We start from the raw sequence: 27,833 nt of genomic DNA, 5'->3' as shown, positions 1-27,833 counted from the left end.
TTTAAGTTACTGGCAATAAATTGATGACAATTAAGTAGCCAAACATTTTGTTTACCAGAATTTTATTTTAATATTTAGAGAGTTCACAAAAAAAAGAAACTTGTTTTGCACTGAGTGACAGATGCACAATTATTATTATTATGATATTCATATGAATGCAAGCATACAGACAGTAGAGCTCTCAGATATACTGTAGTAACAGAAAGGATAGTCACAGAGTATTTAGTCACATAACAAGATATTTTTAATCACGTTCTGATCTTAAAAGATCTCATTACTTCATCTTATAAAGGAAAAGCATATGTGTGGAGAAGCATGTTTATTTTCATCCACGTTTATATGTTCAGCGGAACTGCAGTGGACTGACACGCAACCCGATCACATCTTTCCCAATCTCAGTTACCTGGAAAACAGGAGAGACACAGCCAATCAAAACCCATTCTCCACTGCCCACATAATGAAAATATTAGACCTTCTGCACTCTAATTAGATAATAGCTGAGAACTGACCTGTGTGACCCTGCAGACCTCTCCTTTGTATTTGGGGCAGTAGCAGGCTCCAGACAAGGGACATTTCTCTACAGGTCGCCCGCGGTACAGAGGAGTGTAAGAGGCTGCGCAGATGTCGAAGGGATTGTGGGGATCATAGTTGAGCTGGTGAGCATCTGTCAGACTCTTCTCACAGGCAGCGAGAATTTTACGTGTCTGATGAGAAAAACGTTGGATTATTATTGAGAGATGTTTTACACAAGAGGGATAAGAATGTAAACACTTGAAACAAAATGTATTATTTAGTGAGAAAACCCAATTGAATAATCTCAAACTATTATTTACTTTTAGATATGTAGGTTACAGTTCAGGTTTTAGTAGTTATTAAAGATTACAGACATAAGATTAAATACAAATAAATCTACAAACTAAAATAATAATAAAATAGATATGAATGTAAAAGACGAAACAACAAATTATTTAAATTATTAAACTATTAACACAGGGGTGTCCAAACTCTGTCTCAGAGGGCCGGTGTCCTGCAAAGTTTAGTTCCAACCCTAATCAGACACATCTGGGATAGCTAATCAAGCTCTTACTAGGCTTTCTAGAAACATTCGTGTGTGTTGAGACAAGTTAGAGCTGAAATCTGCAGGACACCAGCTGTCCACGACTGAGTTTTGGCTCCCCTGCTCTAATAGCTACTTCATACAAAAACAACACTGGCTTAAATGGCATAAATTTATGAAAATCATTAATAATTATAGAGCGCACATTAACTTAGAAAAGAAAGAATTCTAAAAAAAGAAATGTGCTGATATAGACTACTATCCATTTGTTGAGTGTGATGTCACGTGAAGCGGCTTCCGGGTCCAAGCACTCTATTAAACTGTATGGGGAGGCTCAAATGGTAATAATAAACGTTTACAAAATGATTGTTTTTAAAATTCACTTTAATGTGTGATTTTTTTTTGTGGACTAAAAAGTGGTCATAAACAAATATTTTCTCAATTCAAATGAGTAGCGGCTTGGACCAGGAAACAGTATTCCATACATCACTGATATGTCACGACGTAACAAGCCGATAGGTATAAAATAAATGGAACTAAATATACAAATTACAAGAACTAAATTTTTTAAAAAACAAAATAAATAAATGAGTCAAAACTATATATATATATATATATATATATATATTTATATATAACTATAAGTGCAAAATGACAAAAAAACAGCATATTTATTTAAAATTATTATGATAAAAATTATAATTGTTACACAGTAACAATACAACAGTAACAATGGCTTTAAATTACTTAAATATATGATCATCTTTGAAAGTTATAAAGCCTATATTAAAAAATATATATATCCCAATATATTTTATGGTTATTTCTAAAATTAAAATAATAATAATGACAACAACAACAACCACAACTTTACTTTTCTACTTTATATGTTTAAAAATATACATATATATATTAAAATGATTTCTTTGAATACCTTACATGCATGTTTTTCGATAGACACATATTACAGACACTCAAATAAGATAATCTGCTGTTCAAAACAAACCTTTAATGCGTGCAAAACATTAGGCTATGAGATAACTATGAGATAGCTATGACGGCTTGTGTACTGCATATTTTAGTTCCAACTAGGCATGGGCAAGTTTAAGATTCTGAGGGTTTCAAGTTATTGTGATTACTGCTCTAAAATATATTCGTTTTAAAAGTCTGAGTAAAAAACTAAAACTTTTTCCACTTTGAACACATTAGATCTTATTTTATCAAACAAAAAAAAATTATTTGGAGCAGTAAACATGTCAGGCTGAATAATTCAAATGAATCATTGGCTTCTGCTTTTCCAAACCGCTGAAAACAGTAATCATCCCATGCCTAGTTCCAACCCTAATAAAACACACCTGAACCAGGCAGGTATATTAGAACTTCTTTCAACACGCCTGTCTAGAAGTTTCAAGCTAAACTATGCAGGACACTGGCTTTCGAGGACCGAGCTTGGACAACCCTGCATTACACTGTCCTAAAAAACAAAACAACCATTAATTCACCTGCTGTGCCACTTCAGGTTTGGGGCCTAGCTCAAGCAGACGGCGAGCAAAACCTGCTGCAGTTTTAAAGTTGCGCAGTTTGAAGAAAAGATTGAGTGCCGTTCTCAAAACCAACACCATGTGGACAGGCTGAAGACTGCAGTGTGTGAAATACGCCGCCATCTGAAACACACAGAAGAGATCTAAATATTAACTTGGTCCATAAGGTGCAGCACATTTCAGATGATTATCTAAAGCACATACCTCACAAATTCTCTTCTGCTCATCAAGACTGTCTTTAGGGAGTTTCTTCCTCTCCGTCTCCATCGTGAGGCCAATAATATACTCCTTACAAATAGTGATCAGCTGCTGGGCCTGAGTGACAGTAAAGTAGGGTTTATTTTGAAGGTTACAGTTCATTCACAATGCAATTGGTCCATTCTAATGTGCTACTTTTCCATAGTTTTTCTATGTAAATGAGCTCGACCATTATGCTTGTGTCTAGCATCTTTAGCATATGCAAGTTCTAAGCAGTGGAACGATCAGGAAAAAATTAAATTTAAAATTAAAATTCCATTTTGTTTTAGATTAGATTCAACTTTGTTATTACACATGTAAAAGTACAAGACAACAAAATGCAAATTAGGTCTAACCAGAAGTGCAACAGCAGCAACTGCAGGATATAGGTTATATGTAGGTTATATATATATATATATATATATATATATATATATATATATATATATATATATATATATATATATATATATATATATATATATATATATATATATATATATGTTATAAAGTGCAATTATAGAGAAACTATGGGTAATATTTACAGATGGATGTACTATGAACATTATATACAGGTTGTATAAGTTTTGAACCGAGATTAACAATAAATGAATATGTACAGGTTGATTTTAATAATCAGAAGTATACAGATATATATGAATATAATTACAAATGTATATGTACAGTGGGTACTTAGTATTTAGTTATTTAGGTTAAGTTACGTCTTTTTTTATGTTGACCTGAATATAGTTGATTAAAAACAAACAGGTAAATCATGAAATATTAAATATGTAACCAAAATTTCTAAGCTCATTTATATGGGGGAAAACATGAATAATATGAAGGTTTTAATAATATAGACACAGATTTAAATCTGTGATCCGGGCTATCCACATTTCCTATGCCCTTATTTTTCTCTTCTCCTAAATACGAACATTTTTAAACATTTAAGTGTTTTAATTTGTGCATTTTTTTTAATTCCATTTTGTATATAATCTCAACTGAAAAATGAAAAAGGTGGAGCATAGAGTAGCTCCTCCCCTTAAAAAACAGCCAATAGCATTTAGTTTATCGTTTGAGTGGTTGAGCTCAAGCACATGAAATGAAAAGCAAATGTGAAGCGTCCTGAAGGGGGCGGGACATGTCAAATGGTAGAGAGCATTGATTGGTCAAAATTTGACGAGACACTGAAGTACGCTTTGATGTTAAAAAAACATGTTGATCCTTTTAGGGGAATGGGACAAACTACAATGTTAGGATGTTTGCATCAGTTTTATATTTTCTGAATGTTAATCTTGTCATTGTTTTGAAACACATTAGCTAACAGACATCCTTAAAACCAACATCTAAAAAATTGAATTTAATTTTACAGAAAGGTAGTGATTTGCTTAAATCCACCAGGTTAATCTGTAGTTAGACCAGATTTTTTACCAAATCATCCCTGCCTAACATGTTCATGCAGACTTTATTTGTTGAGGACTATATATTTTCATTATAGCTTTGGTCATTCAAAACTTTTTTCAACGCACCTCTGCAATCTCTTGTTTGTTGTCGACCACGAGCAGAGGCACGGAGAGGAGAATGGCTCTGAAGCGTTCCACGGCATCTTCGAATCGGCCTGAGGTGGTCAGCTGATAGCACTGCTGCAGGCGAGAGATGAGGTCAGCGAGACGCAGACCCACTGCTGGCAGACCTCCTTTAGGCCCGCTGTCCTTCCAGTTCCTCAGGGGAAAACTGTGCAGGCAGGGCAAAGATGGCAGGCCCAGGTAACAGGTGCGGCCGCGGGACAAAGTCTGCATGAAGAGCTGCTTATATGGCCCAAACTGAACAACGCCAACCTGGTCATGTAGTAACTGTTGAAAAGAAGAATCAAAATAAAAAATTAGAAATAGCCAAAATAATAATAATAATAGTAATAATAATAAATCATAGATAATTTGACATTTAAATTTTTTACTTTAGGCCTAATAACTTAATAATATAATAAAAGCTTAATTGTTTCTTCGGTGCACCGTGATGCAGACACAGACAATTTAATATCGGTTCTGTAATAAATTCTAATCGGTTATTATGTACTGATGCCATTTATCTCATATGCGCTACGTCGAAGGGGGGCGCCAGCACCTATTAAGGGAGGCGCGAGACATTGAGGCATGTAAATTATGATGACGATTATGAGTACACAAGAGGGAATATGATTAACGTTAGCTCCACAGCTAACTAGCAGGCACCTGTCGAGTTAATGCGTTCCTTTAAAATATAACAAATAAAATAAACCCTAGTGCTTTTTAAAATGAATGACAGTGAATGAAAGTAAAACCGGTAAGCCTTCTGAGAAAAAGTGCCCTTCTGAATCAAATCAGCAGGATGCCCTTCTGGATCTTTCACTTACATTGAAGACATACTGACTATGTTTACATGGACATCAGTAATAGTTATTTGCCTTAAACTAAATAAGACAATAATATAATTAAGGTGTTACATGAAGTGCTTTTTGAATGTTGGTCACCAGGCTATCCACGTTATCTGAAGAGTCTGGTGTCATTTTGGTTGTTTCATCTTTAATTTTTTTTTACTTTAACTGCAGTTCGCAGTTTCACTTTCACTCATGAACATTTCATTCATGTCCCCATGAAAAACTGGGGCATTTGATGTGAATATGAATTAAGGACTGGTGGAAGAGTGTTGTTTAATGGAATTTAATGCCTCAGGTCAAATGGAAAGAAAAATCAAGAAAAACCAGCATTTTGTGATGCGTGCGTGTTACTTCAATAATGCTACTAATATGTGCATACTCTACAAGTCTTAATTCTATTTCTGTTTAGTACAATTATAAGTTTAGTTGGATTAGAGTATTAAAAAAATAAATAAATAAAATAAAAATTTGCTGTTAAGATGGTAGACTATTAATCAGAGTCTTAATCGTATTAAAGTGATGTTGCCAATGTAAACACTTAATATTCGACTTAACCACACTGTCAGGGTTCTGCGAACTTGGTTTTTGCGAAGCAGCATTTTCTGTATGCATGTACATCAAAAGGAAGTATGCTATGGCTCATGCTTATTGAAAATTAGAGATGATTTACGGTTTGAAAACCCCTTCGGTAGAATACTATGGTGTGGCAGGCGAGCGAGAGTAATTCAAATGCAGATACTCTGCACAATTCATTGTGCGTGTTCGCTTGACAGTCTTTCACACTGAAGTTACAGCAGAAGGCCATATTTTACTGCTATGGAAAAATGAAAGTAAACTCCATTTCTCTCTCTCTCTCTCTCTATCGCAGCATATTCTGTTAACCGCATGACTAATCGTAGATGTTTAACAACTCGCTTGACAACGATTAAAAAGCAAGTGGTATATTTACGCTTGTTTACATGCTATAAATGCTCGTATTGTTTTGTGCATGTCCTTGAGTTTTGTTTAATGCAGAGTGTTTTCTTTGAGCAGGTAAAATTAAAAGGTACAGTTCATATATCTGGCTGCTTGTATTAAAACAGTGATTCTCAAAGTGGGGGTCGGGACCCCTTGAGGGGTCGCGGAACAATGAAGGGGGGTCGCCTGGTGATTTCCAAAAATCTACTTATTATTATTATTAGGCCATAAGAATTACCATATTTTATCCATAACCAACTGAAGAGAAACAAACAGTCGTTTATAGTTACTATAGTAGCTTATTTACTTGTTCTATTGGATTATGACCCCTGGGGTAAATACATTATATTAAAGACAGCAATAGCTTCAGATGCAGCAGATTGATTTTTTAACACCAGGTTAAACTTTCTGGTCCATTTACAGCACTGACATACATTTTAAAAAAAAAATAAACGAAGAATAGACTTTGGTCAATTGGAGTGTGTGTGTTCGCCATTGCATGCAAGTTTTCTGTATTTATAACCACCTCAGAGGATATTGGGGGTCGCGAGTCACTGGCATTGTTATTTTAGGGGTCGCGTGCTGAAAAGTTTGGGAACCCCTGTATTAAAAGACTAGATTGTATTACAAATACATATAAATGCATTTAAAAATGATACATTTTAATACCAGAATTCTTGTGCTGTGAAGTAAATTATAAAATTGTGTATGGAAAGCATGGTCAATGCACTGAGATATCGAATTAAATCGAATCGATGACATGATAATCATAACCGAACCAGGAGACCAGTGTAGGTTCACACCTCTAATAAATAGTGATTCACTATTAATATAAAATAATCAATTATTAGCACTAAAATGCAGCAAAACTGATTAAAAGAGCCATTTAACAGTAGAATAAAAAGTAATTTCTTATTTTAATATTTCAATGATAAATAATATAAACATGACCAAGAACTAAGTTATATCGATTAACAAATTAAAACAATAGCGCATTATTTTGTAGTTCTTAAAACAAATTATATATTTGTAACACTATTATTTAAAAATTATTATCTAATATATTTTATAGTATTATTATTTGTAGAATAATATAATTTTAGTCCTACAAATGAACAAAGGAAAACGTACTTTACACAATACAAATAAAATGTATTATTAGAAGGTAAAAGAATATATTACCAACAACAACAAGCCCTAATGTGAAGTTGAACAAGATCATATTACCCTCATAGCAGTCTCAAAAGAGCCAGCCAGTATGTGATCCACTGACAGCTGAGAGTTGTTGCACCACATCTGGGTTGGGCTTGTGCCCTTAGTGGGTGGCACAAAGAAGCCTTCACCCTCTGCGCCACCTCCACCAACAGAAGGTACGTCCTTTGTTTAAAGGAAAGACAAAACATAACAGTTACTTAAGATTGAGAATAAATCCAGTAATAGATGGAAGTGGCTTATTTCAGTTCTACACCATTCATACCAGCTCTGGTGGGAGATCCAGATCTTCTTCAACATCCCAGCCTCCTCCGTCGTCTTTCCCAATGGCTCCCTCATCACCCAGTCCCTCCTGAGCATCCATGAAGCCGTCTGAGCAGAGCATCAGGAAAGAGTATTGGGTTAGAAAAGAAAGCATTGCTGCTAGCGGAAGTCAAAAAGTGCTATTTTGCAGGCACGTGCACACATAGGGCTCAACCTGTCCAGTGCACATGCCCTTTTTAGTCTGGGATAGAAATTGCCCTTCCAAACTCAGGAGAGCTGTCATTTGGTGGCATAAGTACAAACTAGTAGTACTGCTAGTGGTATTTAATTGTCAATTATTGTAATTGGCTTAGGTGGCCTAGGTTGCTTTGTGAATTTGTGATACAAATTTATTGTGTTTTATATTTAATAATTATATTTTAATATATTGTGTTTTCATATTTTTTTCTTTAAATTAAGGCATCTGCTGCTTAAAATATATGCTGGATAAATTGGCAGTTCATTGCACTGTGGCAAGCCCAGATTAAGGACTAAGCTGAAAAGAAAATGAATTAATGAATATATAGGTTTAAACAGCATGGACCTTTATAAAGCTTATGGCGTTTTACTTTATACAGATAAAGTTTAGAATAGTATTGCAAATAAAAACAAAATAAGAAAGTACAAACTATTTATAAAAAACACTTTTCTATAATACAATAATTGGTATAACATTTTATAACTATATATATATATATATATATATATATAAAAACAACAATTAATATATATATAAAAACTGATAGAAATTTAAAAAACAGTAAAACATATTTTTGATAAAACAAAATTAATTCACATTTATAAATAATTCCATCAAAGACCCTCCAGAAAAACATTAAACATTAAAAATAGGGCATTGCAAAAGTATGTGTTTTACATTTAGGATGTTATTGCAACACTGACATTTATAAGCAACTTTTCTTTTAAATAAATGTCTTTGAGCAAGTCTAGTGTGTCCAATATGGCATCTTATGTAAATAACCTCTTAATATCTTGATTAAAAGAATAATTTGATTTGGTGTTTTCCTATAAAACGCAATAGTAAATACCTTCATCCAAATGAAGTTCTGCATCTTCTCCCCACCCTTCTCCTCCTGGAGCATCCATGTCCAGATCAGCAACCATCTGCCCTGCTCGTCCTACACAGATACAAAAAACACACGTTAATTATCAAAATGAGATACATTTAACCTCAGAAATCTTGGCAGCCAACTCAACATGCAACACAAAAATGGCACGTCACCTTTGGCAGCGATAGCTCCCTCAAAGAAGCCCTTGGAGACTGTGAGCAAAGGCCAGTTTGTGTCCAGAGGGTTGATGGGAGGTGGAGGCTGCAGCAGTTGAGCGTTGGGGTCCACCTCTGGCACCTGTTCAGGAACGTAAACCACAGCTCAATAATTCTGATCAAACACTTACCTATTAATATAATGAGGACCGATCATACCATTTCTTTTTCAAGGTCAAAGGTCTCCTTCAGGGCTTCAGCTTCCTCATCCATCCCGTGAGTGGCAGCGGTCAGGTAAGCTAGAGACTCTAAGAAGGTACATGGTACAGATGATGACATTTGTATAATACAAAAATTTGCATTCAATTGATCATGAAAATAAAAACAGTGACAAAACTCACTCTGCCCACAGTTCTTGAGGATCCGCACTCGCTCACTGACGTCACCCAGGTACAGAGCGCCCTGATAGTGTCCACTCATGTCCTTTCTTATCTCAGCTGTGTAGACATATCATATCATATATTTTTATTTAAAACCATGTCAATACAAAATACAAAATCTATATATAATAAATATATACAATAAAAAAATAAATAAATATAATAAATATACAATAAAAAAACAAAAACCAATAAATTCATAAATTAGATTCTTCAGCTATGAAGACAAATGAGACAGTATTTTAAATAATGTCTGATATTTCGATTTCTTATAATAGGCTTAACTTGCACAAAGTAATTTTTTTGCTTTTTTGTTACTTCAATCACAAGTGGACTACACTAAACAAAATGTAAAGGGAGTGAAAAATGTTTCAAGCTTTTCCACTTGACCATTTTTTAGAGGTAGTCTGAAAAAAATTTTAAAATCAGATTTTTTAGTATTTCATAGAATAATTGCTCATTTGGTCAGCATCCAACAGTCTTATTTGAGATATTTTTTGTGAATTGCTCATGATCATTTTTAAAATTAGGTGCATTCTGCATTTTTATTCATGTAATTTTCATAAAAACCTAAACATCAGGCACTTACCTTCTAAAGGACACATGCAAAAATTTTAATTTGTCATTATTATAGTTTATGGAAAAGCCAACATGCTCCCATCAGACATGAATAGTGTTAAAGCTTTCAAAAGTTTTAAAGTTTATTTGTTCTATTGACTGGATTAACACACCCTGTTCACATGAGCATTCACACATCGACTTGTTAAGAAACAAAATTACTAGACTATTTTAATAAGAAATAGACAAAAACGGTCATGTCAAACTTTGCAAATAATCAGCAAGTTAAAAAAAAAAAGCCACGATCCAAAATACATCTCATCTGAGCACTTGTGATTAGGGGTCTCACTTATAAATTAGCTGTATAAACAAAACGGGGGTGAAAATGTGTGTACACCTCTTCCCCGCACAATAAAAAAACATGATGGGAAAATATGCACAACAAAGTAAACATTGAACTTAAATATTGACAATTTTACCACTTTAAGTCAACTTATGAGCAAATATCATCAATAAATCAATTGAAATCTATTCTGCTGTACGATAACATTGAGTAAGGTTTCTACGCAGAGTTTAATAAATGAGACCCCAGATATCTGAAAACCTATTAATCCCACTTGGGCTGCAGAATCCTAGAAAAATAAATCAACATCATGCATCAATGTTGTCACAAGAATATTAAGCAGGACATGTTTTTAATATTGCTAATAATCAAATCTTTTTCTCCAGAGCACTAATTAGCATGTTAGAATATTTCTCCTAAAGAGAGTCATTTTTCTTCGTCACTTACCGATTTTCATCATCTTCCTGAGCTTTGTCAGGTTGCCAGTGATGAGGTACAGAAATGTGAGCTTGTCAAAGTTCTTGGTTCTCTGGTAGCACATCTCCACCACCTGGTGATGGCCCTGCAGAAGTGCAGCCTCACCAAGACGCTCCCAACAGCTTCGCTCATCTAGGGCTTTTGCAGCCTCCAGCGCCACCTGGAGGAATAATCGTTCAAATAAGCAGGTAATAAGAGGTACAAGCGTTCAATCCTTCAACATCAAAGTGTCAATTCTTTGTACCTCAATGTTTCCACACTCCAGTGCCAAACTGAAACGGGTCTTCTCATCTTTGACGAAATGCAGCGCGACCTCTGGGTAGCCCTTCTTTTGTAGGTAGGCAATGATGGACTGGCCTACTAGCTTAGCATTACGCACCATGTGAAGAACCTGATGGTGTTTGGCAGAAAATAATGGGTCATTAACAGCATAGATAATCTGAATTAAACAAACTATTTTAAAAAATCATAGTTGTTAAACTGAAATCAAGTTGAAATTAAATAAAACAGAAATTAATCAATTACTTTGAAAAAATGTAAATAAAACAAAATAACAAAATTATAAAAATTGTTATTAAAAACAAAATCACTACAAAGATTTAAATAAACTTGAAATTAAATAAAACAAATACAAAAACAGCAAAATTAAATAGAAAACAGCTAAAATTAAATACATCACAATTGTACTAAAATAATATATGCAATCATTTAAAATATATGCAAATTTAACCTGTAATATCTAAATGTGTCATGTAGAAATTAAGCTAAATCAAAAAATTAAATGTCCAAACTGAAAAAAAAAAAATCTAAATTAAACAAATGTTAAAATATAAAATAAAAAATGAATTTAAAAAACAAACAAGGTGCAAACCTGATTGCTGAACACTAACCTCTTCATATTTGCGGTTGACCAGAGCCAGTTTAAAGCGGTACTCGGTGGGGTCAATGTTAAGCACACGTGGTCTGCACTCCCGATCCAGGCAATAAACACTGTTACCCCTCACTCTTGTCACATAGATGGGCAGATCCAATGTACGGATTATACCATGATCGCTATGAGAAAAATTCAGTTAGAGACAAGCAACCTAATTTATCAACCAAGTAGCAGTGTTTTTACAATCAAAAGGCTGTTGGGGCAGTACCCAGAAGTCAGAGCATATTTGATATGGTTGGAGGTGGTGTAGATGAAGACTTCATTCTCAGCCCAGGCTCCACTCTTCACCCGGATGTTCTCATGGATGTTGCAGAGACTCTCTAACTTCTTGTTGCAGATCATGATGGCTGAAAAAGCAAAAGCGAAGGGTTGGATATGTGTCATATTATGATACACATAAGTGTCTATATTTAAATTAGATCAAAAACTCTCAAAGTTAAGTCCTAAAACTATTAAGCAACAGCCATTTTTGTATTAGGACAATTTTCACTTCAAATGTTAACTACTGTATAAAAAAAAAAAACACAAGGCAAAAAAACACTTCTAAAATAAAACGTAAGATCCAAATAACAGAAGAGAAACTAGCGAGTTCTGAGTACCATGTTTGGCCAGCAGGGCCACGTGGTTGGCGTCGGAGCTCCACACCACATATTTGACTTTGGCTATTTTGACCGTGGCCAGAGAGCGCTTCTGCTGGACATCAAATAGAGTGACTCCTTCAGCATCCCGCAGCAGGAGTGAGCCAGTTCCAGCATAGAAAATCTCCTCACAGCTCGGGACCTGGACCTTCTTCACAATCTCATTCTTCAGGTTCTTTATCAAGAGCTGTAGTGGTATAAGAGTCAGGATGAGCCTTGATGTTTTAGAGTGTGTACTATGGCTATGTACTGTAAAGGCAAGAGTTATGAAACGATATATCGAAATACTGTATTAAAAAAAAAAAAAAAAGCAATAGTGTCTAAGGAGATTTTTGTAATAAATCATAAACGATTTTTACTCCCTAAATTGTACAACTTCATAAAGACAAATATTTCAGCAGTACAATAACAGGAAAAATATTAAAGCACTTGCAGAATTATTAATGTAAACCAATTTTATATAGTGGAAATAGCTTTATGTACAGACTGTATATATTCTTAGATGCCGTTTTAGGATTTAAAACATAGCAATGTTTTTGATTTTAAATTGATTTTAACTCTCCAACAGGTTTTGAGAAATCTCAGACAAATGCCTGAAATCACAGGCAAATCGGTGCTCGTGAGCAACAATCGTACATTGTGAACTAACAAAGATGCGACGTGATATATTTGGCATGCTAAAGATCTGGGGCTGTTGGTGATTCAACATCATGCCATGTGAAAAGTGTTCTGATTGAAAATAACATCAGCGATCACCTACAGTCAATGAGGGAGCAGCATTCACTAGTGTGGGTACTTGCAGGCCAGCGGGAGGTTGGGGTGGGGGTTAAAAGCGTTTATTTTCAGTGAATTTGCACCCAAGATTTAGATGAAAACTAGTGGAAATTTGACAGGAGCTCTTGTGTCCGTTTGACGTGTCATCTGAGCAATACCACAACTGGGTCGATAAAGAAAAAAAATTTAAGAGAAATTGCTAATTCCCTTCAAACCCAGGTGAGCAAGTATATTTTTCTGACCCACTAAAGGCTTCTTTCTCATTATTTAGTTAATAACAAAAGGTAAAATATGTGACTGCGTTGTTTCCATGCAACTTCTTGCATGTTTGGTTGTGAGATGTAGTTTGGACAAAGCTGTTGGTGATTCTTCCTATTTGAACTCATGCAAACTAAGCAGCGATGAAACACTAACTCAGATAGTCATGCAGTATGAAAACATCTGTGACAACTATTTTGAAAGTCATACAGTCTGAACTCGGCATAACTCAAACTTTCAGGGAAAATGTTTTTAAGTAAGACTCAAAGTTGTTGCACTTTAAGTATTTAAACTTGAAATGTAATTTAAATATAATTGAAAAAAACAAAGATCTTATTTAGTCTTTCGTGGTGATGCTAATTTCAAACAGGTTAGCTTAAAAAATACAGTTACATAAATGTTCTCTCAAGTGCTTGATTGGCTTACAGAGTGCATGCGGTCAAGTACAGCAAATCGGTTCCTGGCCACCCAAACTGCAGTCAGACCAGAGGAGCGTTTTCCCTCAGGAGCTGGAAACATACAGAAATAATGAAACTCCACATTTTGCACATAAAACAATGAGTTCTAAAGAGAAAGGTCCAAATGTTACCATCAGGATTCTGGGAGTCACTCTCTCTGGGAATGGAGTACAGATCATAGGTGCTGTTTTCCAAATTAGTAGCTCTCTAGAGAACAAGGAGAAAAAAAAATTTTATCTTGATTTTAGGGGTCCAAAATGAAAATGTACTAATCATATACTTGCCATCTAGTATTTCCAATCATTTAGGAGTTTCTTTCTTCTGCTAAACACAAAGAGAAAAACCTGGAACCATTGTCACTTCCATAGTAGAAAAAAACAATATTATGGAAGCCAATGATTATAGTTTTCCAGCTTCTTCAAAATATATCATTTTGTGTTCAGCAGAAAAAAGTAAAACATGATTGAAACAAGAAATGGGTGAGTGAATTATGACAGAATTTTCATTTTTTGGGTGAATCATCCTTATTTATGAATATACTTGAGCAGGGTACTCACAGTGCACAACAGCACAGCATTTTCCGCTGGGTTGTAGGACATGCTGAACACTGGGAATTTGGATCCACTGTGAAGATAAAAGAAACAGTTCAACTGAAGAATTCAAGTGCACACTATCAATTTTAGATACTTTCAGGGTCTTTAAACTCAAAGCACAATCAAAAAAGGGACAAAACTGCACATACCTGCGTAGCTGCATCACAGCTGTATCTTTACTGCTGTTAAAGTCGAGCTGACGCAGGAAACGATCCTTTACATAGTAAAGCATGTTGCCATACACTGCATAAGCTGGACGTTCCCTTTCCAGTTTAAACACCAGCATTCCACTGTCATGGCCTACGAAGTTACATAAAAGCAGTCAAATGTGGAACATTTAATCGCCCCAAAAAACACCCGATCAACATGATTAGTAATCTACCAGCAGCAAACAGGTTGAGGTTGGGGTGAGCACCCAGAACCCAGAAGCGGTCGTGATCTCTGCGAAAGGTCTGGACGCCTGTTCTCTTGGACATATCCCACACACGGATGCTCTTGTCCTCAGAGTTGGACAGGATGAGCTCCTGACGGGGGTGAAACACCGCACAGGACACATTGTTGTAGTGTCCTCGACAGGTGTCCAACTCCCATGCTTTAGACTCTAAAGGAGGGGATAATAAACAAAAGAGAATTCTACTAATAGGGTGAATTTGTTTGATACGCAATGTCTGACAGGATAGCCTGTTTTAAGGAAAACAAAGATATTTAAAACTTAAGACAGAGCTGTAGAATATAATACTTTTATAATTCAAATTTAGCAATTCTGCAACGACGAACAAAAACCAAATAATTTTAATACGTTTTTAAATAATGTAATTAAACAGGCCTATCATGCATACATCATACATAAGTTTAATTGTAGAAAATGTACTTGTTTATCTAGTATACTTCAGGGTTTCCCCTATCTTTATATCAGGGGGGCGACCCGCCCTACCAACGGCTTTCCCAGCCCCCTTGAAGTTAAGTTAATTTTATTTTTTTAAAGTGCCAGATCACAACTTTTTAATAGCTGCATGTAATACCTTACTTACACAATGACATGAACGGCTCGAAATTGCGACCATTTTGGTCGCATATGCGCCCGAAATTTAATCTATGCGACCTTATAATATATTTGGAAGCATTTGTGCGACTGCATATAATGGTTGTAGTGTGACCTGTTGATTTTTTCTTTTCTAAAAACGTGCTGAATCGGTCTTCCCTAACACTATATTGGTTCATATTAGCTGTCAATCACTCAAGGCTTTACGCTGTCAGATGACAGGGAGCTTCTGTGACCGAGGGTAATGCAAATGGCTGAAGTTTGAGAAACAAGCGATGAAACATACACCGATTTGCAAACCCACCCAAAGTTACAAGTAATATTCCTAATGAAAATGATCATGCTATGAATGTTGATTCGCAAGCCGAGACCAATCAAGTGTTTTCTGAGAGAGTGCTGAAACACTCGGTGACGATCAGCTGTTTTAATGGCCGGAATCTTGATGCACTGCATTCACTGCGTTAACCCTAACAAAAAATAACTTTATTGTTGAAGTGTTTAGACAGCAAAGAGACGCGATGCTGAGTTGCCAACCGTAATTAAAACAAGTGGAAAAAGAATTGTTCAGAGACATGGGTTGTCAGTGTTGCATTTATAAAGGTGCTGCAACAAAGGTTTTGTTTCCATTTCCCTGCTATGGGAGCTAAGCTGAACTGACCTGTGGAATACATTGGTTTGTTAACACGCAACACAAATGTGTTTGTAAGGTTTTACCCGAGAGCTTTTCGCATCTGGAAATAGAAAAATCCGGATTTGCCACTCGTCTTCTTTTAAAAAGAGGATGCAGTTCCAGTACAGTTGGTGTTGATTGTTCTGTCTGTACAGATTTGGAAAGTGTGCGATCAGTGCTCTCCATATACGTTTATTGAGATGACAAAGTAAGTTAGTATCATCAGCAGTACTCTTTCGATTTTTAAAGACGTACCTTAGTCAAAATAATTCAGTTACTAAGTTTACAGTACGCTAATATCACTACAATATTATGGACTGAAAGATCTGCAGTAAATGCTGCTTTTCGCATGTAAACACCGCAATCAAACTATTACCGTTGTGTAGGATTTTCGCCGCATTTCATGGTAGGGTAGTCTATACACACATGGCGGTTTGATGCTATTCTCTGCACCTACCGAGTGCATTTAAGTTACCGAGAAACACAGAGGTTTTTTCTCCCATCCAGTGTGCAGTATCAAAAATTCCATTAAAACAACACCAGCAGTTCCTCGCATCCGTTTGTCACGGGGGGCATGCATGTTCCCAAACGAAAATGAAAGTGCCAAACTGCAGTTAAAGTTGATAAATTAAGAATAACACGAAATTACACAAAACTCTGGAGTAATTGTGGACAGCGTAGTGACGCAAAGGCCTAGTATGTATTTGTTCATGGCCCATTATTGTAGTAATGATTTATTATTGATTAATTATTTATTATTAAGTGAGTGGGAGAAAAATATCCAAACAGTAAGAATTAAAGAAAGCAACATTGGCTGCGTACACATAATTTGACATTGTACAAGTGGTTGGTACAACTTTAAGACATTATAATGTTGGAGTTATCCACAGCGTGAGTGAACTTGGTGCAAAAGAGTACATTAAAGATCTGGACTTTAGCTGCTGACAAAATCTCCTTGTTTATTGCACAAAGAAATGATCAAGATCCAGAATGATTGCCTTGCTTTGTATAACTGATATTTGATACTGTATTCTGTTCTTGTTTTTATGTTAACTTCTATTCATTGGATTACCCAGTTTTAAAGGGCCATGAAACCCCCTCGTTTCAGCAGGGTGTTTTCACACCTCTACTTTGGAAAAAGTCAGAAAAGTGGGCGTGTCCAGCTCTGTTTAGAGGGGAGTGTCGGAGGAACTAAAGTGGGAGGGTGTGGGAGTGTCTATTTGGGCACGCGCGAGTTTCAGTCAAAATACACACAGGAGAAAGTGATGGTGTTTAACCTACATGGACATATGTAGTCGAATTATTTGCCAAATTATTAAATGTTGGACTTTAACTGCAGATTGGCTCTTTCATTCAGGGAATTCATTCATGCCCCTCACGACAAATGAGATATTTGATTCGAGGAACTGATCTAAGCGTGTATTTTTCATGCAATGTTTGATACCGCACGGCGAATGAGAGAAAAAAAAAACTCAGCATTTCCCGGAAACTTAGATGCACACGGCAGGTAGTGTCAGAAAGCCGCGTGTGTTATTCCGGTCACAAAATGCGGTGCTAACATGTTTAGTGCAATAGTTAACTTAATTCGATACGAACAAACTGAATAAACAAAGAGCACTGGTAGCTCACTTACCAAATCTGTAGAGACAGGACAATCACCAGCAACTAGAGCCGCGTCTTTATGAAGAGAAGACTACAAGCGAATCCGGATTTCAGCGTTTGCAGATGAGAACAGCTCTCAGGTAAACAATAATCCTCCTTAGACACGCAAGTTATTGTTGAGCGTCGCGTACACTGTTAATCCACATGTGATCCAGATAAGCTCTCACAGAGAGAAAATGAAAACGAAACTTAATGGCAGCAAACTATAAAAGCAACACTTCACGCTTGTTTTGCCAACCCAACGTGGCGTCTCTGTGGTGTAACACGGTGACCCTAATGAATATTAATGAAGTTGCACAATAGAGCGCGCTGATTGGTTTGAACCAAGCCTTACTCATGCATTAATGCATCACACTGTAAGACGTAATAAGACTCACTCTGGCACAGACGCCCAGTCTGCACGCTGGAATACAACGCTATTATGTCATGGCCGTGACGCAGCTTCAAAAATTCATTTCAAACCGGAAGTACGAATTTGCTTGAAATAACGCAAAAACAACCAATTTACACTTTTTAGTGAAATATAGGTGTCCTAATAGTGTTTTTAGCAGTGTGGGACACATATACAACTGTCAACAGCTCAAAAAATGTGTTTTGGTGTTTCGTGACCCTTTAAGAGACCGCAGGGGACGGGGGTGGGGGTGTTTGAATTAATACGTTTCATTATATAGTTTTTTCAGCCTGTATGTTTTGTAAACAATTAATTAATAATAATAATAAAAAAAAATTAAAAAAGAAAACATTCTGATCAATAACTGACATTTTTACATACAATTAAACGTACCATTCATCCTCCAAATCTTCACCTGCCGGTCATCGGCTCCTGACACAATAAGAGGCATGCTAGGATGGAAAGCTGCCCAGTTTACGCCTCGATCATGACCCTGAGACCAGAGAAGCAGAACATAAACATTCGTTCAATCCAACAACAAACTTCTTTCATTCAAAAACCAAAAAACTGGAGGTGTTTTTAAAGCACTATAGCCACGTTTTTTACCTCCAGAACATGTTTGACTACTGCATCAGAGGCTCCAAACAGGTCGACACCAGAGATGCCGCGCACCTCAGTGTCCACAGCACCCGGAGATAAGTTCTTCTTTCTCAGACCTGGAAGCAACATTTACAGTCCGACACACACAGGGGACCCGTTTACAAATTACACAGGAACACCCACAAAGCAGGGAGGGAAGAGAGAGAAACACCGTTAAAACTGCTGCTTTAAAATGCATTTGTGACAGAAAAAACAAACATTTTGTTGGGCTGCTAAACATAAGCTGGTGCTTGAGAACACAAAACACGACATACAGCCTCCATTAGGTCTAAACCCGAGTTAAACGATAGATCACTTAAAAATGTACCCTCAATTTGGTTAAAACCTGTTTGAATATCCTTTCTCTACTGAACACAAGAGACAACACTGAAGAGTTTTGGAAACTGTAGCCACTGAATTCCATAGTATTTATTCTTTTCAAACCATATATATCAATGGCAACCGTTTGCCAACATCCCTCAAAGTATCTTAATTTGTGTTTAACAAAGAAAAAATACCTCAATGCTCTAGATTTGTCATTTTTAAGTGAACTATCCCCTTTAAGGTAGCAGAGCAAAGTTAACCAACAAAACAAAGACAACAATCATTCAAAACACAACAGCTCAATTGTGATTACTCAGAGATCAATATATTTTCCCATTTGGTTGGATGAGTGTAAATCAACAGCAGAGAGATATGATTGGCTGAACTCAGGTGAGAAAAGAAAAGGAGAGCAGACTGTGTGTCTGAAATCTCAGCACTCTAAACGGTTGCTAAATGAATAGAAGTCCAACAAAAGCTGCACTAGAAATCAATGCACAGGTGTGGATGTTTCCAGAGGGAGCTGCACAGGAAGTGAGCAGGGATGGATCTGACTGGTGGATTGATGGGGTGGAGCGTGTCGAAATGTTCTCTGGAGGGGCGCTGGATGTTAGAGGAGTGACGAAGACTTTAGTTAAGTCATGCATCTGTTACTGAATATTAAAATGCATTTATAGATGGATTATGATCATGCATTTATGTCTTAAAAGTTTATACTGTATATGTACATATGGAAAAGAAATTAAGAAAAATGTAATTAATTCTCAGTTTCTCTGAATTTATGATTCATAAGTTATGGGTTTCAGTAAAAAAAAATGTAATTATGTAAACTACTCGTGCCACTCATTCAAATGTTAAAACAGGGTTTCAAGAAGTCAAATTTAAGACTCATTTAAAGAAAAATTTAAATGACATTTAAGATATTTTTAAGACCATTATGAATTTTAGACTTACACAAGACTAAATGCTAAGGACTTTTTTAATGGCCCAGTTAAAACGTACAAAAAACAAATGTTATTGTAAGAAAGATACTTGAATCATTGGCAAATAGAGTTAATAAATAAGCTTTTGTTAAAGCTTTTATTGAGATAGAATGTTAGTGATTGGACAGGTTTTAGTCTGATATGGGTAGCCTTACATGGAAAATTGGAAAATTAAGACATATTAAAAATGATTTAAGACCTAAATTGCAATTTTCTGTTAATTTAGAAAATTTCGATTTTGATAAGACATTTTAAGATCCCGGGGACACCCAGTAAAATAAGTCATATAATCAATTTTCTTTGGCAAACTACTAACTCCCAGGGCCGTTTATATCGAAGTTGATATTTAGCAGCACCATCTTGGCGTTTCATAACATCTAATTTTATGAGGTGGGTCGTTAACCCAATGCTCAGCTCCCAACCTACATAAAAGACTTAATTAGATTTACTTTCTGAAGCCTGATTAATACTCTACATGTTTGCTAGTTTGATTGAGTGCACGCGGCGAATGTGACATCATCACAGTGTTTGCAGAGGTCCGCTTTGGGTGCATGCAACATAATTTCAGCTAGCGGAGCGCCCATTTTTATTTTTTTTTTAAGACTCGAGCGTACAGTTCACCCGGCACAGAGTTTGATTTGAGTGGAAAAGTGGAGACCCAGGAACACAATTATAGAATATGTTTTTCCACTATTTATATGTTTTACACTGATGTATATATTACAATTTTGAATTTAAAAAACTAGAATTAAAGGAACAAATTATTTCTTTGATAACTGGAAAGAAATATTTAAACCTATTGGTAGGTTATATACTGATAATATATTGATGCCCTGTTTTTCTAGGCTTTACTGGTGATAATGGTCAGGTATGTAGGACCATTATTGCCTTTTTATCATATCAGTAGGACAGCAACAAGGCAGACAGGAAACAAATCAATTGTGGAGCAGGTTATATCTAAAAAAAATAAATTTATTAAAAAACATCTGCATTTTTTAGGAAGTGTACTTTTTTTGCTTATAATAAATTATTGCCATAAAAAATATATATGTGGAGCATCCAGTGTTCTGTATTTTAAAAAGCTTTAAACAGTAAAACTATCCGAGATATGAACAAAAGCAAGTGATGCATCAAGATATGATTTAACAAAAATCTTAAATGGTTATAAAAATCCTTGTAATCATTCAATTAATTTATAAAAATAATAAAAATAATTAGTTTAAAAATCTTGAATAATATTAATGATATAATGTAGTTCTGGAAACTTTCTACGTCTCTGTTTATCCATCTGATTTTACAGTGTTTCTTTTGACTGCACACTGCTGTTTTAAAGAATATCTCAACAGCAAAAGGTATAAAAGCCTTGTCTATTTCGTGAGGTGAGTGCGCAGTCAGCGGAGGTCTGCGACGCAGCACCAAGTGAAGGTATAAATCTGCCTTGAGAGCACAAAACTGACTGTTTTAAATTCAGAAAAGTCAAGAGATCAATATTTGTTGAATAACCTTGAACAAAGAATTATTCTGTGATTTTCAGAAGAAACGTTGAAAATACATACTGTTTTAAAGCATTATTATCAGATTCAGACCTTTATAGAATAAAACAAATCCTTACTAAAACCAGTAACTAATAAAACAAGTAAATCCAGCAATACTGAGAATTTAATTCATTTTTTCCCATAATGGGTTACATATACAAAGTAATATTATTTATTCATTAATCCTTTTTGAGTAAATTAAAGTGAGTGTTAAAGCTAAAATGGTAAAGAACTACGGTGTTATATTAAACAATGCAATATACAAACTGTAATATATATTATAATTACATTTAAAATCTTTTAATTATTCATGCAGCAATACATCAATTTCAAACTTTCACACGAAAAGAAATAGATAGAGCAAAAACTTTATATATTTAGTGTTTAGTAATGAGTATTTGTTGTCAGTCAGTGCAGAACGAAGCAGTTTTAAAGGTTAATAAGCAGGAAAGCAGAGGACACAGACATAAACAACATTAAAACATGCAGAATCTCAAAAACACCTCTAACATTCACCTGTGTTATGAATGAATTGTTCCATGAAAGCATCACCTAAGTGATGTTATCTTCCCAAGAATATATCGATCAAATCACAAGACAAACATGAGAGGTATTTTTGCTTTGGGCCCACAGAGTTTTGTTCTCTACACAATGTAAAAAGAGGACATGAGGAAGACAATCACATAAAGCTGCCTTCATCTTCCTCCATCTTCTCTTTCTGCATTCCCACCTCCCCAACCTTCCCAAAACACTCAATCCTGCTCCAAGCCTCCTCACCGGAAATATCCCACACGCGCACAGTCTGATCCAAGCTTGCCGACACCACCAGGTCCTCAGAGGGATGGAACTGTGCGCACATCACATAATGATTATGTCCCGTCAGCACACTACAGAGAAGAGACAGCACAGATGGAGAGAAATGTTTCAGTGCTTTGAGAGAAAACATTTTTGACAAACATTTTGTTCATAAAAGGGGAAATTTTAATACCTTTAAAAATGAATTAGCATGTACAGGTATGTATGATATGAATTAGAAACCTTACAAAAGACGAACATTAATTTGAATGTACATCATTCCTAATGAGTTATAAAATAACACTACACTTTAAAAAAAAAAAAAATCAGAGGAGTAAATAGTTGCCTTTATTATTATTTTTAATCCATTCTGTTGATCTTAGAGTCAGACAAGAACACTTACCTTAGCTTGATTATTGAATCATATTAGACTTTTTTAGAACCCGTTTTGATAATGGTCCTAATTAAAGCTGAACTCTCCCCAGTTAGCAAAGACTTCTGGCCCAGATTTGGCATAAAGCTGACACAGCAGGCATTTATTCAGCACTGGCATACAGCTTGTGGGCCAAACATGGCCTGGGTTTGGCAGAGGTGGCACCGTCTTTAAGGGGGTACAAAATACTTGGGCCAGATGGATAATGTAGTATTTGGCCCACATATTAATAATTGATATGTGGGCCATGTATGTTTGGCCAATCTTGACCCACATTTAAAATACATATATATATATATATATGCGGAAAATTCGGATCTGAATTGAACTGCGGATCCGTTGAAATACTTGAACTCCTGCGACTAGACCGTATGCGTCCTGCCGACCGGATATGATGTATTCCAGTGTTGTCCAAGCAGATCCGTGCGTGCGAGATGAGAAATAGGAGTTTATTTGGTTATTTTTTGAATTATAAAAAGTCTATATTAAAAGAAAAACTTTTCTGTTCATAAATGCAAGTAAGAAAGTAATAAGAAAATATATTTTTAATGTTGTCTCCACATTCCCTCCAATATTTTAGCAGCCCATGAGTTTCTAGTATTCATTCATCCATTAAACCATGTAAACGCACAGAGAATAAAGGCTCTTGCTTTTGCCCTCCTTTATTTCGGACACCGTGAGAATCAGCTTTTCTCCCCCGTGGTGCACGACAACACTGAAAATACAGTGCGGCTGCCACAAGGGGGCGTATTCCGACAGTTGTGTCCAAATGTGGTGTGCAGTGGAAAGGCGGCTTTAGTCTAAGTGACTTGTACAATAAGCCTATGACAACCAACAATTTCCTTTTAATAAACTGTATAATGCAAGATTACTTTGCATTTCCACTAGTTATACTAAACCTTTACACAAACTCACCAGACACACGTCCTGGACTGCCAGTTCCAAATACGAATAGTCTGATCATCTGAAGCACTCAAGATCCAGGGGTACTCCTGAAGAAGGTAAATAGATGTTCATCTCTTGAGGCATTTATTAAGTAAACATTACTGAAAATTATTAAATTGCATCACAAAATTGACAGAACTCACATGGTGGAAGAATGTGGTGCGAATGTAGTCAAGATGTCCAAGAAGAGTGAAAAGACATCGACGCAGCTTGTAGTTCCAAACCTAAAAAAGAAACAAGATTTATTTATGAAATTTATTTATTTATTTACTCAATTTCAGTTCAATTTCATCATTCAAACAGTCTCATTTAAATAAAATATTGACATTAATTTACCACTTGTTTTTTTAAATAGTCAGCTTACAAAAATAATCATATTTAAAATAATAAAAATAATAATATACAGTTTTATAAATTTCAGCAAAAATGGATTGTAAAAGAAGACAACTAATTTATTGGTCAAAGGGAAGTCAAATTTTGCTAATAAATTTCTATTATTTTTGTAATTATATTTAAATCAAATGCCTTTAAAAATGTATTAGTAAAAATATACTAGTAATACGATGTACTTTTCATTTACAGTCATGATAATGTGCTTTGACATACCAGTGGGAACTTATTGAATGATGGAATCTAACATTGAAATTTGTTTATTAAAAACAATACGGAAGGACCAAACCTTGATCTTGTAGTCATCTCCTCCAGACACAAACAGAGGCTGCTGCTTATGAAAGTCAATACCTCTGACTGGACCTAAACCAATTCACAAAATCATAAGAGCTCAGAAAAATGACTATGAATCATAGCCATTGATCAGCATTGATCAGCTATTTCATACCATCGTGTTCATCAAACTTGTCGATTAGAGTGCACATGCGATAATCCCACAGCTGGATGACACCATTGTGCAAACTAGCGAGTATCCAGGGCCGCTTTGGATGGAAACTCAGCCCTGTAGAAGATGACAATTTTTTCATTAATGTAAGAGACAAATTTTTTGACATTTTTTGACTTTTCATGATAGATTTTTTTTAGTCTAGTGGAAGAAAAAAAACAAGATAAATTTTAAGTTTGTTATTTTGCATCTGTTCATACGTTTATAAATGGCATTTTCTCTCCTGCACCGAGCCATACGTGTCCCCTTTAGCACCATTTACATCAAAATATACATTATTTTTATGTTTGAAACCAAATTTCAATTTCAAAAACCAAATGAACAAATTTTTGATAGTACAACTACTATAGAGGGAATTGATCATTCATAATTAGCCTGATTGTATACTAAATTTTACCCAACAAAATAACAACTTCCTGGCTTTTCACAATAATTATTAAAATTACGCAGTGATAGAAAAACACAGCTTTGTAAAAAATAATAAACAGAAAATTATATATAATTAATAATAGGGATACTCTGATCCGGATTTTTGGAGCAGATACTGAGTACCGATTCCTCTTCATGGTAATTGGCTGATACATTTCAATGCTTCAAGCTTTAAATAACTTTAACGTTACATACAGCACATTTTCCCTTAAAGTACGATACTTAAGTGGAGATCTCTCCTTTTCTTAGAGAACAAATGAAGGATGTCGCATATAATCCCTCAAACATGTCTCATACTATTTAGTGTGGACAAGTCACGGTCAGAAGCAGTTTTAGAGAAAATTATTGCTTAAACAGATAAAAACATTTAGAAGAAAAATGCAAACAAAGCAATTTGGAAACAAACATTATATATAAAATATATATTGTGCAGCTCTAGTTTTAATAAACATATTATATTGGTAAAGTTGGTTTTATATTCACACATATGCACTTTCTTCTTAATCATATAATTTCAGAAAAAGTATTCTTTGCAGATTCTAAATAGTGAAATCACATTAGCAGCCAATGACTATCAAAGTACAACATCGTTCATAGTCAGTTAAATAGAGCTAATGCTGTATTGAAGTCATATTTCAACCTAATTTCATGCTGATTAGTCAAAGGTTTTAAAAGATTGTTGTCACTGTTCAAAAATGAACAAATGTGCGAATATAAAACCAAGTTCACCTCAATAAACATTATTACAAAACTAAAAATATGTTAGCAATTCTTAATGTAATCGATTCACCTGTGCCTTATCTTATAAAGACAGCCAAATGAACAGTGTATTCGGAGAGAATCATGATTACATTCTTTAAACCTTATTATTATCATTATCATCTATTCTTTATTTAAAATGACAGTCTTGGCAAATTATTGTCATGACTAAAACGAGAGATGAAAATCTCTACTGCGGCGTCTGGACGGCTAACTAAAGTTAGCGCTTTGCTAACGCTGAATGCCATACAGTGTTCAAAATGTTCTAAACCAAATCATTGATGAAAAAAACAACAGATTATATCCTACACACATTAAGAATATAAAATTAGAAAATTTACAAAACAATAGGCCTCAAGAAATACACCACACAGGAGTAAAGTGAAGCTAGCAAGCAAGAGCGGATATCATACCTTTCACTCGGGCCGACTTTGTCTCAAATTTGGTCAACATCTCCACTGATAATGTAAAATTAACAGGAATGTGTTATGTGTGAAGATATTGATCCGTTTATGCGAATTAGAAGCCTAAAATCATCCCCCGGTAGGAAGGGACTTTGCGTGTTTGATTCTGCAGCTCCACTTCCGTAGCTGACACGTCTACTCAATCCACTCAACACGGGCCTTGGCTTGCTCTCGTGCGCGAGCAAATAAAGTTTTTACGATTCAAATGCCAGCATCGCAAGCTCCACGTCACAGAGGCTTCGTCATCCTTTATCCACAAGCACAATTTTCCCCCACATAATTATATCATTTGGCACAACAAAGATTTACTGTACAAAAATAAGTCCATTTACTTAAATAATTGGGTAAAAATAATATAGTTTATTTTAGACAATTATTTATTAACAGATGAGTGCCTTTTAAACATGTGGAATTTTTTGTCCCATTATAAATACACAATTACAGCTAAACAATTAGCATGCTATTGATTTTGGAGTAATCCCTTCTGGGATTATTATGCTTATGAGGGGATATGACAATCAGTCTCCCCAGGTTGTGCCACATCTAAGTGTGTTAAAAACAGCTCTTGGTAAATTACTATTTACCACAAAGCCAAATAACAAAAAATATCCGCTCTGTTTCAGCGTGAGATAATCTCTTGACCTAATGCTGTCTATTATTGGAACAGGTATTAACTGGAAAAGAGTATGGACTTTACCTCAGATACAATACATAGGTGCTATCCTACAAAGTTTTTTTTTTTTTTTTTTTAATGAAGGTTTATTTCTGAAGATTTTGATGTAAATTGCTAAACTGTAGATCACCAAACTGAACATCTGTCTCACCTTTTTGGAATTGTGAGTAAACCAAAATTTATTGTAAAAATGTATTAGGTATATTTAGTGGTATAATTTCTGATGTTATGTTAAAATATGAAAATGTTATTTTAGGATATAACTATAAGAATCAACATCCAGATGTTTTTTATTTATTTAATTTTATCATATTTTTGACCAAATATTTTATACACAAGTATACATTTTGTAAGCGTAAACAACCTTTCTTTCAGATTTTTCTTGAAGATCTAAATCGTTATATGTCTTTGATTTCTGAATGTAACACGAAAGCTGTAAAAACTGTGAATCTGTTTAAAAGATACATTTCTGTTTTGCTTCCTGGCATGTAATGTGATATAATGTAATTTAAATGTTTCATTTTGTTTTAATAATGAAAAAAATCTATTAGTCGTTTTCTGGAAGAATAAAATCCATTATGTTTAGAAATCTGTTATTATGAGCAAGTATGAATAAGGAGGGTTACATTTTCTTGATTTTTCATCTTTAAAGAATACTTTCAAAGTTAACTGGATTAGGTACTTTATAAGTAACCCAAACTCAGTTTGGAATTTTATCCTCAATTACTTTTTTTTTTTTTTAAACTGGGAGGTCTCCCTTTTCAATTGATTTGTAA

General features: G+C 35.0%; 2 protein-coding genes across 3 annotated transcripts in view; one reads left to right on the top strand and one right to left on the bottom strand.

Annotated features, from left to right (window-relative positions):
- Positions 1-27,833, top strand: part of skila (SKI-like proto-oncogene a) — a 672,908-nt gene that overhangs the window by 140,177 nt on the left and 504,898 nt on the right. The gene's annotated exons all lie outside the window — the stretch shown is intronic.
- copa (COPI coat complex subunit alpha) lies at positions 46-26,491 on the bottom strand. Of its 2 annotated transcripts, NM_001001941.2 has the most exon segments (29): positions 46-403; positions 510-704; positions 2,560-2,721; positions 2,803-2,913; positions 4,365-4,688; positions 7,436-7,585; positions 7,686-7,792; positions 8,773-8,862; positions 8,967-9,090; positions 9,168-9,256; positions 9,350-9,445; positions 10,737-10,926; positions 11,011-11,157; positions 11,657-11,819; positions 11,909-12,047; positions 12,300-12,525; positions 13,797-13,879; positions 13,960-14,035; positions 14,386-14,452; positions 14,571-14,721; positions 14,804-15,022; positions 18,580-18,679; positions 18,793-18,902; positions 22,442-22,551; positions 23,808-23,884; positions 23,981-24,061; positions 24,517-24,590; positions 24,676-24,789; positions 26,334-26,491. In NM_001001941.2, coding segments are annotated over 29 exon segments (3,675 nt in total). In that variant the 5' UTR covers positions 26,374-26,491; the 3' UTR covers positions 46-343.

This window comes from Danio rerio, chromosome 2 (genome assembly GCF_052040795.2).
Source record: "Danio rerio strain M-AB ecotype USA chromosome 2, GRCz13ab, whole genome shotgun sequence".
Lineage (NCBI taxonomy): Eukaryota > Metazoa > Chordata > Actinopteri > Cypriniformes > Danionidae > Danio > Danio rerio.
This window is presented reverse-complemented; position numbering and strand designations above follow the sequence as displayed.